At 33.7% G+C, this 17,839-nt stretch overlaps 2 protein-coding genes across 3 annotated transcripts; one reads left to right on the forward strand and one right to left on the reverse strand.

The window, feature by feature from the left end:
* Positions 1 to 5,165: 5,165 nt before the first annotated feature.
* Positions 5,166 to 9,337, forward strand: LOC110631761 (UDP-sulfoquinovose synthase, chloroplastic). 2 transcript variants are annotated; one of them, XM_021779709.2, is made up of 3 exons: positions 5,166 to 5,313; positions 6,326 to 7,469; positions 8,696 to 9,337. In XM_021779709.2, the coding sequence occupies exons 2-3, from the start codon at positions 6,423 to 6,425 to the stop codon at positions 9,095 to 9,097; spliced, it is 1,449 nt and encodes a 482-aa protein (XP_021635401.2). In that variant the 5' UTR covers positions 5,166 to 5,313; positions 6,326 to 6,422; the 3' UTR covers positions 9,098 to 9,337. The 2 variants fall into 2 exon arrangements, with proteins under 2 accessions (XP_021635401.2, XP_021635402.2); XM_021779710.2 differs by having other exon boundaries at positions 5,170 to 5,313; positions 6,369 to 7,469.
* Positions 9,338 to 13,285: 3,948 nt separating this feature from the next.
* On the reverse strand, positions 13,286 to 16,537 carry LOC110631773 (uncharacterized). Its single transcript, XM_021779729.2, has 7 exons — positions 16,385 to 16,537; positions 15,964 to 16,082; positions 15,777 to 15,859; positions 15,172 to 15,293; positions 14,519 to 14,683; positions 14,224 to 14,317; positions 13,286 to 13,910 (listed from the first exon to the last, which is right to left on the reverse strand). The coding sequence occupies exons 1-7, from the start codon at positions 16,434 to 16,436 to the stop codon at positions 13,673 to 13,675; spliced, it is 873 nt and encodes a 290-aa protein (XP_021635421.2). The 5' UTR covers positions 16,437 to 16,537; the 3' UTR covers positions 13,286 to 13,672.
* Positions 16,538 to 17,839: the final 1,302 nt, after the last annotated feature.

Consider the following 17,839-nt stretch of genomic DNA (forward strand, 5'->3'; position numbering starts at 1 on the left):
CTTCCTTTTGGGCTTCTTCTCTTACTGTGAGTCCACCACCTCTAGGGATCTTGCAGTGGCTTGATCATGAATGTCCACTCTCGGTTTTGTGCAGTGTAGGCCCTATTCGGTATTAATTTTTAAAGTAATATTTAATATTTTAATTTAATAGATGCAAAGAATATTCCAACAAGATTAATTATCTGAATTTCTCATAATTACTATGAGTCCAACTTCTATGTGGACTGACTGTTGAAAGAAGCGCCATCTCTTCCTATTGGGTTTGACAAAACTACCTCTTACTATGAGTCCATAGCCTTTGGGGATCTTGCAAGTGGCTTGAACATGAGCGTGTAATCTCAATTTTGTGTAGTGTAGGTCATGTTCGACAATAATTTTTAAAGTAGTATTTAGTATTTTAGTTTAACATATCACGACTCAATTTATGGATCGAATTGGCTCTAGGACCTATGCTAGTCTAAAGATCCCGAGGCCCGTAGTAAGTCTAATTATTCCTCAATCCAATCTTAAGGTCCATTTGGGCTCAATTTCAAGAATTCAACCGGACAAAGTCCGGCCATAAAATAGACCATTCGACGGGGAGTTTTTAACTCGTCCGACCTGTAAACACAATATAAAATAAATTGGGGAGCTCAACTCACCCTCCACATGCTCATAATATCAAAATTCCAATGGGAGCTCAGCTCACTCATCCAATTCAGTCATACATACAGTTAATAATTTTACAGGTCCAACATAACTTTTATAATATAAGCCCAAAATAAAAATAAGTGCTTCTAACACATGCGGAATCTAAAATTTAACTCAATTGAATAAAATATATTAAATATTATTAATGGATCTACGAAGAAGAAGAGCGGTTAGCCACAACAAATAATCCTCCTGTAGCCTGGAAAAATAGATGAACAGGAGTGAGTGTTCGACTCAGAGAGTAAAATACTAATTTTAATCACAATTTCTATAGCTAACTAAAGCTAATGCATCATAAGGCATCGAATGCAACATCATCATAATTTTCATACAAACCACATCATAGCAGTAAAAAGGCAATTTGGAGCACTCACTCACCCAACACTGTACAAACAGTATATATATGGGAGCTAATCCCCTATACAGCTCTCTTAATCCAACCTCTGCCAGCAAGTGTCTCTCAAGTTGGACTTTCGCTTAATAAACCAAATGTGGGGTCCCAACGGGTGTCCCTCAAGCCGTGTCTACCCCGACTTATCCATAAATGACCGGGTCCCAGCGAGTGCCTCTCAAGCCGTATCTACCCGTCCTGTCTATATCTAATACCATACCACACGCACGCCAACGCACACACACTGCTCTAAATTACCACAACCAACACCCATAACACTTCATCAATTTAAAATGCAGTATAAATTATGCCTAATATTTAACTACATAGATATATACTTATAAGTGATGCATGAGCATGCTTAAACATATAATAATATCGAAATTACAATTAAAATTAATATTTTACTCACAGACTTAACTAAAGTCACTGCAGCTGTTGGACGGAGGAGGAAGGCTGTCCCGGCTCACCTGACTATTTCATAGTACTTATTTAATATCTTTGACTCAATACAAGCTTGAAAAAGATCAAAGACACTATAGGTCGTGCTGAAAATCCGGCAGAATCTCCCCTATACCTATGACCTACCCAACTTGCAAAAGGGTTTAAAATACACTTCTATATCCCAAAATCTCACATCCATAACTCAATCACATCACATGGCCCCTCCTGGACTCATCCAAACAATCAACAATGAAAATGTGAAAAATTACTGTTTAGTTCTTATAATTAACCTCTTTTGCAAAAACTACCCATATGAGCTCTAAAAATTCTAAAATTTTTCTCGGCTGTCCTTAGCAATATTACTAAGCTAATGCAAAAGGAATTATAATTTTCTAAACTATCGCGAATATTTTATAGATTTTTAATCGAATTCAAGTACTAGATAATTAAGAAAAAGTAAGGTTCAGGTTTACCTATGCCGATTCCGACCCTGGAGACGCGTTCGGAATGTCCGAAAATGGTGGGATAGCCTATAACCTCGATCCAATTCGAAGACTTTTTCGGTAGTCTGTCTGTCCGGCCCGAAATTGCAAACCCGAGCAATTATTGAATTTCCTCGAATTGAACGTACTTATGTGAAACCCACAATACGGGGGTTAGCATATAATTTTTACGAAATTTTCTAAACTCATTTAATACTCAGAAAAATACTGTGAAGTCTTGTGGGACCCACCGAAAAATGGTGTCAGAAAAATTTGAAATGGATATTGCCGCGAAGCTCTCGACGAGTGGAGCACTCCGGTACTCTCGGATTTTTGGTGGGGTTTACGGTTTTTGAGAAATCTAGCCCGAAAATTAAAATGAGCTACAACTTTCTGGACAAAAATTGGACAAACCGCTAAATAGATTTTGGTGTTCTTAGTGTTTTTGGAAAGCTCTAGAGGTGTAGATGGGTTTTGTCACAAGACCGGTCCAATCGGTAGCCAGATCGGCCGAATTTTGATCGGGAAGGTGAAACGGCGCGCGCTCGCTGGGTGGGTTTCACGCGACTTTTCAGGCGGCCTAGAGGCTTGCCAGCGGTAGGGGAGGGGCGAGGGAGATGCGTCGGCGAGCTGGGGAGGCTAGGGCAGCGACTAGCTGGCAAGGAGCGGAGGGAGGAAAGAGAAAGTGAGGAGAGAAGGGGAAAGGTCGGGACGCGATGGGGAAGGGGAAGGGAAAAAGGAAAGAGCCGGTCTGATTCGATGGATCCAATCCAATCCGATTCGATTTGACCGGTCTGATTCAGGATACAAATTTTAAATTTTATTCTGTCCTGTGATAAAAAATGAGATCCAAAAATTTGGAAAAAATTCCAAAAAACTCAAAAAAATTTATAGAGTCCAAATATATTTTTAGTTTTATCACGTGGTCTTTAAATTAATTTTTAAAAATTATCAAAGTTTTTTATTTTTAAAAAATTAAATTTAATTTCTAAAATTTGAAAAATTTTAAATAATTTTTAAAATTTAAATAAAATAAAAATTAATATTTATTTATAAAATAATTAATTTAAAAATTAAGAGTGCTGCATAATATATATAAAGAATATTCCAACAAGATTAGTTGTCCGAATTTCTCATAATTACTATGAGTCCAAGTTCTGTGCGGATTGACTGATGAAAGAAGCGTCATCTCTTCCTATTGGGCTTGACAAAATTACCTCACTTACTGTGAGTCCACTGCTTTTGGGGATCTTCCAGTGGCATGATCATGCTGTAATGTACGACTTTAGTCGGTAATAATTTTTAAAATAATATTTAATATTTTGACATAAATAATGTTTAGTATTTTAATTAATGTTAAAATATTATTTTTATTTAATAATATAATATTTATACTAATATTTAGATGTTGAGTGGATAGTTCATGAAAAATCACCCTCCTATTTTTTAGAGATTGAAGAGCATACCAATTCGTTGTGATCCCTACAAATGATAGAGTTCCAAGTAGAAGTATTTTTGACGTACAAATGAGTAAACTTTCGAGGTATTACAGGAATATGGTCAGTTTAAAGAGGTGGAATAATGGATTTATGTGTTAAACAAATAGTGAGGATGAACTATATTGGCTTCAGTTTTTTGCATTAAATCAAACCAGAAAAATTATAAGTCAAAATTCATTTCAACTAAATTGCAACTTTAATAAGTTAAGTAAAAAATATATATTATATTTTAAAAGATTTAATTTAATTTTTTTTAAAATATAAAAATTTATTTTTAGCATAAATATCTTGTTTAGTTTATTTTTAAAAATTATTTTTTTTATTTTAAATTTTTTATAATGTGAAAAGTATATCATTTTTTTTAAGGAAAATTCTATATTAAGTTATTATTTTAATATTATTTAATATATTATTATTATTAATAATTTATAAAAATTATTAATTTTATAATATTTATTAAATAATATACTAATCGATATATCTATATAAAAATAAAAATTTGCCACCTATCATAGTAAGAATATTTAAAAATTTACCATATGATATTACTTTCTTTTTTTTTAATTTTTATTTGTGTATTTTTATATAAAAAATTAATTTATCATATTAAAAATCAAGTTTTTTTATCTAAATATTTTCAAATTAGTTATCTGATATTCTTTGTGCTAAATCTGTTAAGAATTTTAAAATTTTTAAGTTTATAATTTTAAGTATTATGAGACTTTAATTATTATATCATAGATATCTAAAATTTCATTTTTTTAATTAAAATTTCAGATTGAATTAGAAAAGTAGTGAATTACTTTAAGATCCCTAAATTTTATCATTATTCAATATTCATAATAAATTTTAATATATTTTTATTTTTAAAAATATATATATTCAAATAATTATTCACTGAAATGTTATTTATAAAATTTAAATATTTATCTTAAACACTTTTTTATATTTAAAATTTAAAATTTCTAATATTGGCACTTCAAAAATTTTATATATATATAAAATAAAAAGTATTAGTTAACTTTTTTTTTTTAATTTTAAAAAGAATTTTATTAATATTTGCAATTAAATTACAATTAATTAAAAATTTATCAGTAATAAAATTTTATGATATAATTTTTAAAAATAAATATTAAATTATATTATTAAAATAAAATAATAAATAATTCACAAAACATAATTAAAGCGTCTAATTAAATCTTAATTCGGCGTCTATCAAAATAATCAGCATTAAAAACCTTTGCTTTTTGCTACTAAAATCCGACGGATTCAGGGACTTCTCGTGAGTTGTCGGCAGTGCGCAGGCCTTCCAATTTTCAAATGGCAATATTTTAATTTTTTATTTAATTTAGTTGAAAATTTTTAATTTAAGTTTCATTTAGTTAAAAATTTAATATTTATGAATTAAAATTTTTTTATTTTTTTAATTTAAATTAAAAATTAATAAATTTAATTTTTAAATTTTGGGATTAAAAATTTAAAAAAAAAATTATTTTTTTTAATTTTTAATTTTTATATTAAATTAAAATTAAAAAAAAATTTTAAAAATGGACTGGAAGTGTTATGAGCTTTAAGCCATCTCCAAATACTATCTTAGCCCTATTTATTTATAATACAATATATATATATATATATATATATATATATATATATATATATATATATATATATATTGTGATAAAGCGAATATACCTGCCATTTCTCAATTTGATTCTTCCCTCAAGCTCCCTTTTTGTCCGAACTCATCGCTCCACAGTCTACCCTTTTCTTCTTGCAAGCAGGCTTTACCCAGATTGTAGTTCTTAAGGTAATATATCCTCTAAAAAAAATTGCTATCTTTCATCTAATTCTTGTATTTGTTCTTGAATTTTAAAGTTCTTTTCCTCTTATGGAGAAGTGATGATCCTTGAACTGGCTGTAGTGTTTGTGGAGTGCTATTGTTTTTCACATTAGATGAGGAGATTACATGTTTGTTCTGCTTTGTTCTAAACAGCGTATAACCCATAATTAAAATTACTGTCTTCTTTTCGCCTGCATCTTAGTGGTCATATGGCGTACATGTTTCTGTTTTCGTTTTCTGATTTCAAATGATGACATTTACTGATTTAACAATTTCCTGTCTTTCGCTTTCTTTATTGATAAAGTGTAGAAAGATGGCAATTTAGGAGGTTGACATGTTGTGAAGTTGAGCGATAGAAGAAATGTGGGTAATTTGCCTGTATGTGGTTTCCATAAACTCTTCTCATGCGTCTATAAAGGAAAAAGATATCCTTCTCAATAAGAAATTAAAGGACTAGCGTTGCCAATTTTTGTGTTTCATGCGTTGTCTGAAGGTGATCTGTTTGGGTGTCTTTTTTATTTGGACACCTATTTTTGGGATCCTTTCCTTTGTGAATGTTCCTGCTGTTGAATTTTGTTTCTCCCTAACATGCATGTGGCCTGTGGCTTGATGAAATATTACCTATTGCACTTAAAATCGTTCACACCAATTAGTGGATGTGGTGCTTGCCTTCGTTGTGAATTGCTGTTTTGGCTTAGTTCTTAGTTAGCTACAAACTTTGTAGGTCCTGAGTTTCCTGACCAGTGATTTCTGTTACTTTTGAGTATATTTTGGTGGAATTCCAGATAAAAAAGGTGTATGTTCAAGATTTCAGTTGCTTCTGGCACTTTTCATTTGATACTTTGTATGTCTGTTGTCTGTCTCATTTAACCTGAAATATAACAAGTGGAATCTGGACTTAGTTCCTGGCAGAAGTTCAAGTTCAGTTATAAATACCTATTAATATGGTTTTTTTTGGACCTTTTTGGATATTTTGCAGATAGATTTGCATATTTTGGTGCCTAACCAAACACTGTTGTTAGGTTTCAAAGGAAAGGACAGGGGGAATATTCATAAAACAAGGGTTATCATCCATTATGGCACATTTACTTTCAACTTCTTGCTCCTTAAAGTTGTCCTCTAGCTGCAGATCTTACCCTCAAGCATTGAACGGGTGCCCAAAAACATGTTCTACCTTTTTTACACTGCAAACTTCAAAATCTTCTTTTAGAAGGCTCGTCTTCCGAGGAGAGAGACCAAAAAGAAGTTTTATTGTCCAAGCAGCTGCAGTGCCTGTAACCCAAGAAGCTCCAACACAATCGAGCTCCAATTCCCACCAGACCTCTGGTGAACCATCCAAGCCAAGGCGGGTTATGGTCATTGGTGGAGATGGCTACTGTGGTTGGGCCACTGCCCTCCACCTATCCAACAAAGGTTATGAGGTTGCTATAGTTGACAGCCTCATCCGTCGTCTTTTTGACCACCAACTTGGTCTAGACTCTCTGACCCCTATCTCTTCCATCCACAACCGGCTACGTTGTTGGAAATCACTCACTGGAAAAACTATTGAACTCTATATTGGTGATATTTGTGACTTTGAATTCTTATCAGAAACATTCAAGTCATTTGAGCCTGATGCTGTTGTCCATTTTGGGGAACAGCGCTCAGCCCCTTATTCAATGATTGATAGGTCTAGAGCTGTTTTTACTCAGCACAACAATGTGATCGGAACACTTAATGTTCTCTTTGCTATAAAGGAATTTGTAGAGCAGTGCCATCTGGTGAAGCTTGGGACAATGGGAGAGTATGGAACACCAAACATTGATATTGAGGAGGGTTATATAACTATTACCCATAATGGAAGAACAGACACTTTGCCTTACCCTAAGCAAGCCAGCTCTTTCTACCATCTTAGCAAGGTACATGACTCAAATAATATAGCCTTCACTTGCAAGGCTTGGGGAATTAGAGCTACCGATCTAAACCAAGGAGTGGTTTATGGAGTGAGGACTGATGAGACAGAGATGCATGAAGAACTTTGCAACAGGTTTGATTATGATGGAGTATTTGGAACTGCATTGAATCGGTTTTGTGTCCAGGCTGCTGTTGGACATCCACTTACTGTATATGGGAAAGGGGGCCAGGTAAGAATCCTCCAGTCAATGTTATTATACCTTTGCTATTACCACCTTTGTTCTTTGTTATTTGCTTTCCATGTAAAGGTAAGGGGAAATGATTTGGTCCGTGAGTCAATTCTCAATTATGTAAGTTAGGTGCTGGAATAAAGGCAGGAAACTTATAATATATATTCTTTAGCTTGTAGCTCGTGCTAATTGTGATGTATCCTTTTGGTTTCTTTCAAGATCTTCTGGAACATTCTCAGATAAAAGGTTTAAGTGAATTCTTGATAAGAGCATCATTCTTCCTCTGTTATGAATAAACAGCAAAACAGAGATTTTCGGCAAGTAGTATTTTGGTTTCCTAATTATGGCACTATTAGTTGCACTGGAAATAAAACTTGTTAAGGCATATACTCCTAATTAATAAAAAAGTATATTCCTGTTTAGAGTCCAGTTGGGAATCAAAGTGTATTTAAGCACTTGATTCAGAAATAAAATTATTCAAGTCTAGTTTAATTCAAGGTTGAGTTCCTTGAACACTCAGAGATTGGAAGGTTCTCTCTAACTAGCCTTTGTTTCACATTCACAGTAGGTGACAAAGGGAAAGGGAAAGACCGTAAAACTAACAAGCTGCCATCCAGCAATTTCCTATTAGATTTCCCTGTGAATCACCTGTGTACTCAATCCCAGACTCGGGACTGTAACACTTCCTCAAAGATGCTTCCAACTAAGCCTGTGCTTTAAACTAGAGAATTGGATGTGGAGGAAATCATGTTTTTCTTATGATATTGTATGTTATTTTAAAAAAAAAAAGTGATACAACATAAAGTGCAGCTATTTTATGTTGAAGTTTCTCATATTATCCTGTCTTCTGATTTGTGTTACTCCTATTTGATGATCAATTCAAGTCATACTCCTTGAGTTGCCAAATTCCTGTACTGCTAGGAACTTGGGGTATTGTTTCAACCAGTGTGATTCACTGCCTAGCACGTGTGCCTCATCCATACAAGCATATGCTAGGATGATGGCTATCACCTTTTCACCTATTTTTGGTTTGTCTTTTTATTGCTGAATTCAATTTATTTTTCAGAAGTAAAACTTGTTCTATTGATAAATTTCATTCTATATGAACTTTTTTCTGTGAGTTTTATGTTTAGCTATGATCAATAATTTTGTTATTTATCCTGTTTCTGCACATTAAATGACCTGAACAATTTTTGCTCTCTAACTGTTCAATTTATATGATTCAGACCAGGGGCTACCTTGACATAAGGGATACAGTTCAGTGTGTGGAACTTGCCATTGCCAACCCTGCAAGACCTGGAGAGTTTCGGGTCTTCAATCAATTTACTGAGCAGTTTTCTGTCAATGAACTTGCTTCCCTTGTAACAAAAGCGGGAGAGAAGCTTGGTCTGGATGTGAAAACAATATCTGTGCCCAATCCACGAGTAGAGGCAGAAGAACATTACTACAATGCCAAGCACACTAAGCTTATTGAGTTGGGACTCAAACCACACCTTCTTTCAGACTCTCTTCTTGACTCATTGCTTAACTTTGCTATAAAGTTCAAGGATCGTGTTGATGCTAAACAGATAATGCCCGATGTTTCATGGAGAAAAATTGGTGTTAAGCCAAAGACTGTTGCAGCATGAATAAATAAACATATGTGAGGGACTTACACTACAAAAAATCATCATCAAGCTTGATCTTCTGTCATTTCTCCTTATCTTCTATGGCAGATGATACTGCTTTTTTAACTTTCACTAAATGCTATGCTTAGTTTTTATTAGTTGTAATATATACATGTTAATTAGTGAACAGTTTTTATTAGTTGTAATATATACATGTTAATTAGTTAACATATCTATGGAATTCTCAAGTTTGACATTTTATAGTATGTATCAAAATTTTTTAAGGAAATATAAATGAAAATTATAAATTTTCAAATTATTATTGTATTTAAAAGATATACAATTTAAATAAAAAAAAATTAGTGCTGTAAGGAAATTTAATTTATAGATTATTTTATACATATGTATGAGAGAAATGAAACACTATTTAAAAAAGGAAATAGTGTAATACATAGACACTCCATTTTATACATATGTAATGTAATAACCCAAAAATTTAATAATAATAATAATAATAATAAAGTAATAATTAATAAATTAATTAAAATTAATTTAGTAAATGAGAAAAAATAATTAAATTTTCCTAGACTCTATTTATTTTTATCATTTCTAGAATTTTATTAAATTTTAACATAATAAAAATTATTTTGAACCTAATTGTAAAGTCCTAAAAAGTTGAGGGACTAATAATGTAATTAAAATATAAAAAAAAATCCAGAAATTGAAAAACGCAGCAGACCCCCCCCAACTCTCTTTCTCTTTCTTCCCGACTCTCCTCCTCCCTCCCATTTTCTTCTTACCGGCAAGGGACCGGTCACCGGTTGCTTGTGACCACCCTAGCAGCTTCAGAGTGACCGGGCGACCACCAGGGATGGGAAACGGCGACGAAAAACTGCTGCGGTGACGAGAACCGAAGAGAGAGAGAGAGAGCGACGGCGAGGATCATCCAAAGCCGTTTCTAGCCATCTCTGATGACGGGAAGACAAGGGATGCCGACAGCGAGCTTCTGGCAGCATTGGGTTCCTCGTCTGACCAAGACTCGCTGATTTTAATGGAGTTTTCCTGCAAGAAACGAAGAGAGAGAAAGAGGAGAGAGAAAGCGACGTCAGTGGCTTTCCGGCCACTTTTCCGGCGATCAGACTGTCGGATCGAAAATCCGAGGCCACCGATGGACTCAGGACGACGAGATCTTCGAGATAGGACTGGTCCCGCTCTGATCAGACACCGTTTGAAAAATGCGATAATCGGAGGATCCAGATCGCTTTGTGAGATTTTCGAACTTTTTCGATTCTCAAAGTTTAAAAATAATTTTATGATAATTATTAACACAATTTGGACTTAATTTAGGTGCAATCGGATCGAGTATAGCTCACCGGCACCAAGACTGCATTTTCAGTCAGATCCAGCTGCCCGACAGCCCGTCTCAGAACATGGTCGATATTACAGTCAATCCTAGCATTTTCAGACTTTCTGGACGTGTTCCAGGTGTCAGAATTGGCATAGGTAAACCCGAACTCCAAGTTGCTCATTTTCGGCTAATATCGATTTAGAATAAAATTCATAAAATATTCGTGGATGATCAAAAAATTATAATTCCTTTTGCAATAGCCTTATAATATTATTAAGGACAGCGGGGAAAAAATTTAGAATTTTTAGAGCCCGTTTGGATAGTTTTTGCAAAAGGGCTAATTATAGGGGCTAAATTATAATTTTTTTTTTTAATTGTGATTGTTGACTGTTTGGGGTGGGCCCAGGAGAGGTCTTGTGATATGCTTGAGTTGTGATTGTGTGATTAGCAGATATAGAAGTATATTTTGAAGTCTTTTGCAGGTTTGGTAGGTCCTAGGTATAGGGAAAACTCTGCAGGATTTTCGGCATGAATTAGGCTGTCTGTTGCCTCTTTAGAGTTTTATTTTGACTTAGTACTAATAAATTATAATTTAATTATTAGGTTATCGATGTCAGCTATTTTCCTGCATCCAGCAGCCACAATAATCATTGGTGTACTGTGAGTAAAATATTAATTTTAATTATAATTTCGATATTATTATGTGTTCAAGTATGCCCATGCATCACTTATAAATATGTATCTATGTAGTTAAACACTAGGCACGTTTTATGTTGCATTCATAATTGTTAAAGTACCATGGATGTTGTTGTGGTAATTTGAAGCAGTGTGTGTGAGTTGGCGTGCGTGTAGTGTGGTGTTGGCTATGGACAGAACGGGTAGACACGACTTGAGATCTTCGCTGGGACCCGGTCCTTCGGGGTAGACACGGCTTGAGTTCTTTGCTAGGACCCCGATTTGGTTTATTAAGTGGAAGTTCGAGCTGAGTTCTTCGCTGGCACAGGTTGGATTAAGATAGATGTATAGGGGATCAGCTCCCATATATGTGTTGTTTGATATTATTGGGTGTGTGAGTGATCCAAATTACTTTTTGACTGTTATGATGTGAAAACATTGACGATGTTGCATTTCACTCTACAGGGTGTATTAGCTTTAGATAGCCATAGAGATTATAGTTAAAATTAATATTTTACTCTCAGAGTCAAACGCTCACTCTTGTTCACCTATTTTTCCAGGCTACAAGAGTTCTTTTACAGAGCAACCTGCTTTCTTCCTTGCAGGTTTAACGTCGGTTATTTAATTGTTTTATTATTTTTCAAAATTTGAAATCTAGAACTACACATGTGTTAGTAATAGTGTGAACCTTATTAGAGATCGTGTTAATTTAAAATTTTGAGATTTATAAATGAAGATCTGTATGGTATTTAAACAATTTGTAAGTGGTTGTAACAGGGTTAAGCGAGGCTCCCCTTACTTCAGTTTTTGATGGTTATCGAGTTGGGTTGACTCGAATAAAAATATTTTATTTTATTTAATTTTATTTACATGTTGGGCCTAAGTTTTTGGGCCTTGGTTATGGATTTAAGAACAGTAAGGCTTACTACGAGCCTCGGAGGCTTTATGCCAGCCCAGGTCCTAGTGTCGGTCCGGCCCATAGATTGGGTCGTGACATGTAATATATAGATACTCAACATTCACTAGCATGCAACATAAACAATCTAATTACAGTTTTATAGAACAAATCTTACAGTCGTATACAATCATATTTTTCTATTTTATCAATTCTATTTTGATATTATGAGTTACATCTTCATTCATTAATCCATTTTTCAAGATAATATAATAAGCATTTTAGTTTTAAACTATATCCAATCAAACTTCCCCTACATTGCTTCTAAAGCTGAAATCACAATACCTTATAATGAGAATACAATATCCAATCTGTACAAAGACTTTTTTTTTTTTTTTCTTATATTGTTGATCAAATTAATACTTGAATTTTAAGTCATTTTATAATTGCAATAAAATTAAATTAGTCCATTTATTACATAAACGAATTAAAGATTCATTCATTATAATCATAAATGATATTGTGGCTCTCCAAAATGGTATCTATGGATGAGTACTGACTCACGAGTAAGTCTACATGAGCAAGGTCCAACTGCTGTGGGTAGTTAGAACACTCGCCCAAGATAACCAAGTAACGATGCTTGCGTATCATATTCCCAGTTATAGGAATGTCCACTAGAGGATAAGAATCCCGCGATACCTGCCGTGTTTACAATTTTAACATTCATATAACTCCCAAATAAAGTGGACCTTCAATCCTATTTGGGTGCTAACTCCCAATCCTAGCAGATCTACATCATAGCTTATATTAAAACCATCAGGTACTCCTATTAGCTCTCTTAATCACATTCTCATACATATACTAGTCTAATTCCTCTTTCCGACTTAAGCATTAGAGTGGTAGTTAACTAACCCACTCAGTGTTCTCTCTTACCTTGTAGATCCAAGATTCATCAAACTATACGCGCAGAAGAGAACAACAACAACAAAATAAGAACATCTAAATGAGATAATTCAAAATTTTCTAATAATTTATATTAACATTACCAAGGGCTATAACATATTAAATAACTTTGACATGTTAAAAATTTTAGAATGACACAGATAAGGAAGACAAAATCTCACACCATCTCAATGAGAACTTTTTAATATTTACTTTTCATAGCTCAACTTTATAATATTTGTATAAATTTCTATGTCTGAGTTCCCTATCCCGCCCACACAAACACAAAAGTTAACTGTCTGCGTAACAGGTAGTTTTCTGTGTGAAAGATGCATACAATACAAGAACGGAAGATAAAGGCTTTTGTTTGAGTTTAACCAATATAAGAGCATTCATTCGGTTTACCGTTAAAAATACAATTTGTGAGGATTTCTCCAAGCCATTAGACCTACAAATCCATCACGTTAGTACAGTTTGAATGCCACAGACAGGTTGGAAATGTTTACACTGGCTGCATGAAGCATTTCATCCATTAGTTGGATGAAATGGAAATCAAAACCAGAACAGGTCATTAAAGGTGTACTGGAATTGTAGAACTAGGCACTAAGAACTTGTCCAGAGGAGTAATTATCCTGGACCATAAGCTACTTTCTTACCCAATAATTTCCACCTTCAGAATGCTTTTACCATTCTGTTGTTCAGTGAGTTGTTTGATCTTCTCAGGTCAATCAAACTATCATATTCTTGAATGAAAAACATGATCCTTTAAGGCTGTCTTAAGCATGTTTTTCTCTAGACTGAAATTTTCCTGCAAGAAATCTAGCACAATTGAAGCTAACTCGCCCTGATGGGAAGTATATTCATGATCAGCTCCTTCTATTATGTGTAATTTATGGTTAGATATGAACTTTGCAAATTCCAAGGCATCTTCAATAGGTACAATTTTATCCATCGATCCATGGACTGTCAAAACCCTGAAATTAACAGCATTATATCAGGACTAGAAAAAGACATTGAAATTTACATAGAATGGAGTGAAGAAATGAGATTTCCATCAACTGTTCAGATATCAGGGCTATTTTCCCTATTCCAGTTCAATACAAAGGAACGGGACAAAAAAATACCCACTTCCCTAACTAGGTGTAAAATGAGATATGTACAATGGAGGATGATAGCAAATCACAAAATTGTCTACAAAATTTTGTCTGATTGATTGCTGATACACGATAAAAGTAAATATGAAACAACACAAACATTACGTGAAAGTGACAGTTTCCAATTTCTGACCTGCACTTTGGTTGAATTGATAAGCAGGCTGCATGGGTATCAGTAGTTAATCGATCCATCAAACTTTCTTCAGTCACACGATACTCAAATTTTCCTGCAAATAAAGAGAAAATTTGAATCAATTACTAAGAATATAATAAAAATAAATCCATTAACCCGCAAAATTACCAAAGACTATAATAACATGTGTCCTAATACTAAAGGTTACAACATCAATGGTTGCATGCTTTATTATAACTTAAGTAAAAAGGAACTTGGAAATCATCATACCACAAAATCAAATCTTATTCCTTACCCTTTTTATTCTTAATATCAATGAATCCATTTTGCTTGATTCTTTGTAAGAAGTCTTTACCCAAGCGCCCTTCAATGCCTTTCTTCAGATTAAACCGGCCAGAAATATTGACTACTGTATGGACATCATTGTACTTTGAAGCATACAAAAGCACAACATTTCCTCCTGTAATGAACCTTTTCCTTGTAAATCAATGCTTTAAAAAAGCCAAACAAATATATCACGAGATTCAATTGTTCAATTTTACTTTCTAAATTAGCTAAATTAATAAGGTGTAGTTGGGAATTGACCAAAACATAATTTGTAATTAATGTTATTAAATTAAATGTATTAGCTGCAAATCAAAGTGTAAAAAAAAAACCCTAAACAATCTAGGTGATGGTGAATTTTGAACAAGAAGTTCCTTAATAGCAGTATCAGACTCAGACTCCACCCTTGATCCAGCAAAATCTTATATCTGAACAGTTGAGGGTTAAAGGCAGACAGTTAAGAAATAACTAGCGGAACCATTAGGATGCCAACAAAAACTTCTTAAGGAAAAAAGGAATCAGATTTGCAAATATGAATGCAAGTTCTGCAGCCCAACACAGTGCTTAACCTTTTCTTTTAATTTGCTCTTATTATATAAACTAAACAAGTAATGGGGAGCAAACCTTTACTATGCCCAATAACTGCAATTATCACTCGGTTTTGCTCATGAAAATGTTGGACTACAGCACGTAAATCATCAGCTTCTCTACGATAGTTTCCATACTGAAATGAACCTTCACTTTCCCTGGAACAGAGTATAATAACTTTCACCACGCCAACAGTATTAGAATTATTGACATGTTGGTCACAAATGTGTCAGTAGTTTTTGCGTCATGCATATTTATGTAGGTTTTAGATCACCAATTCTCAGGATAGAAGTTGAAGAGCAAAAGCATCCTAGTCCACTAGACATTCTGGAAACAAATACAAGGTGCAAAGAGAAGATAATTGCTGAAATACATCTTGTACTCTCTCTCTCTCTCTCCACAACCCCCCCACCACCCCGCCCACTCCCTTAGGATGAAATAGATCTTGTACTAGAATTATTTGAAAATTTGATCCTAAAAAGACTGCTTATGACTTGCAGAGTGAGCCCCTATAAAACTGAAAGGATCTATCATTCCATCCACAGTATAGTAGCCCCATAAACTAAAGAATTCAATTCCTGAAAGATACATTCTCTTCATTTCCAACAGGAAAAAAAAAAATCAACTAAATAGAAGCTTACCCATTTCCGGCAAAATCAAAGCGAAAGGCACTAATTCCTTCTTTCTCTACAGCAGCAGCAAGGTTCACCATTGGTATCCTTTCCTGTACATGAAAAGAGCGAGAGGTGAAGGTCCCAACCATGAAAGTAATCCCAACAGAAAACCTTTAGGCAACACACACACACACACACACACACACATACACACCTTAGAAGATTGAAACCCATGGCACACAACAACAAGCTGCTTAGAACCAGTTTCATGTAATAAACCCACGAGCTTCTCACCATGCTTGTTCTCTACAATAACTCTCTGCAGCTGAAGGCCTATAGACAGACCAAAGAAAGGGGAAAAATGAATGATTATACACAAAATAAAAAGGGGGGAGGGGGGTTGGGGTTGAATCCAATTCCGAAAATTTGAACATAAAAGTTAAAAATGTCAGTATTCATCAGGAGAGAGAGAGAGAGAGAGAGAGTATCAATTTTCCCAATTGTCATCAAGAAGTGAACCCACGTCCAAAAATTGATACACAAGCCCTTTTTCGCCGCAGAAAAGAATAAGAATTTGGGGTTATTTGCCTTTCTAATGTAGAAATCAAAGGTTTTTTTTTTAATTTTTCTCTGACCTGGTTTCTGGATTTGTTGTTGAAGGGAGTGAGTCGGGCGAGTCATCGACATGGCCTTTTGTCTGGGTTTTGTTAGAGCTTCAAAACGCGCTAAATTAAAGACGTTTTCTGTTATGAAAATGGTTAATACAAGAAAAGGGCATTTTCTGGGCTTATATACCGTTAACTAACCGCACCAAAGGGCAAAGTGGACCTTAACGAATATAAATTACTATTTAACCCCAATCACATTAAATTAATAACACAATGCTCATATTTTTTAAAATATATGATTTAGTTCCTCGCATTTAATTTTATTGATCTCTCTATCCATTTTTATCATTTTAATAGTTGTTAAGATATTAAAAAGTAAATAATTAAATACAAAAATATTAATATTGGTGATAATTCATGAATAAAAATATTTATAATATTAAAACTTCAAGAACAAAAGCGTTTATCATTAATAACTTACAATGTTGAGGTGCCTAGATTAGGGACATGTGTACAACGTGTACAATATGGTAAAAAGGTGATACGAGTGCTTTACAGTAACTATACAGTTGCTTCCAAGTGCTTGGGTAAGGTATAAGAAAGCTACGGCTTCTTCTGGGTGAGGCTTTGAGTAAGTTCTGAATGGTTCTCCTGCAAGACAATAAGTGTCAGAGGGCTAAAGAGATTATCTCACTTGGCACTCCATGCTTAAGTTAGTATAAGGAAGGAAAATAAAAACAGGGTAAAAGGGATTATATGAATATTTTATTTGGGATAATAAATACATATATATACTATTAAAAGGTCAATAATAATCAAACATGTAGAAATTTATGTTAAATAAGGCTATTTCATTTATTAAAATCTTTGTATAAAGTCAAAACATGTCATACCGAAAGTAATAATAATAACTTTGACACATCTAAAATTATTGATGTGGATAATTAGAAATGCAGGTACAGTAGGATAGGTAAAAGATCTTGCTAGTTTTTTATGAAAGATTAGATAGCTTAGAAGATAAATAAGACAAGCGTTGAAGGGTCTTAAGGTAACATATATTACTTGTTTATGCGTTATTAAGTAAAGCATTTTGACTAGATAAAGAAAATAAATGGTTTAGGGATCATACCAAGTAGTAATAATCAACCTCTAAGATTGGATATCTACAATACGACTTGTCTAATTAGATATCTGTCTGAGAATTATATCAAGACTCGCCTCTGAGCAATATAAGAACTCAACTTACATGAAGACACATTATACAAATCTAGGCTGCCAAGAGGTTTATAAGGTGTACTATCATTGTGATATTTGAGATTTACATTTTAAACAACCTTCTTTATTTAAGGATATGTAGCGTTTATCAAAATAGTTAAAGAGATTATATTAATTTATAAGGTATTTGAAGGATGTATACGATATGACTTCTTTTATACACGTGACACTTATTTAAGCAGTTAAATAATTTATATTATATCAATC

This window comes from Hevea brasiliensis, chromosome 4 (assembly GCF_030052815.1).
Source record: "Hevea brasiliensis isolate MT/VB/25A 57/8 chromosome 4, ASM3005281v1, whole genome shotgun sequence".
In the NCBI taxonomy this organism is placed as follows: domain Eukaryota; kingdom Viridiplantae; phylum Streptophyta; class Magnoliopsida; order Malpighiales; family Euphorbiaceae; genus Hevea; species Hevea brasiliensis.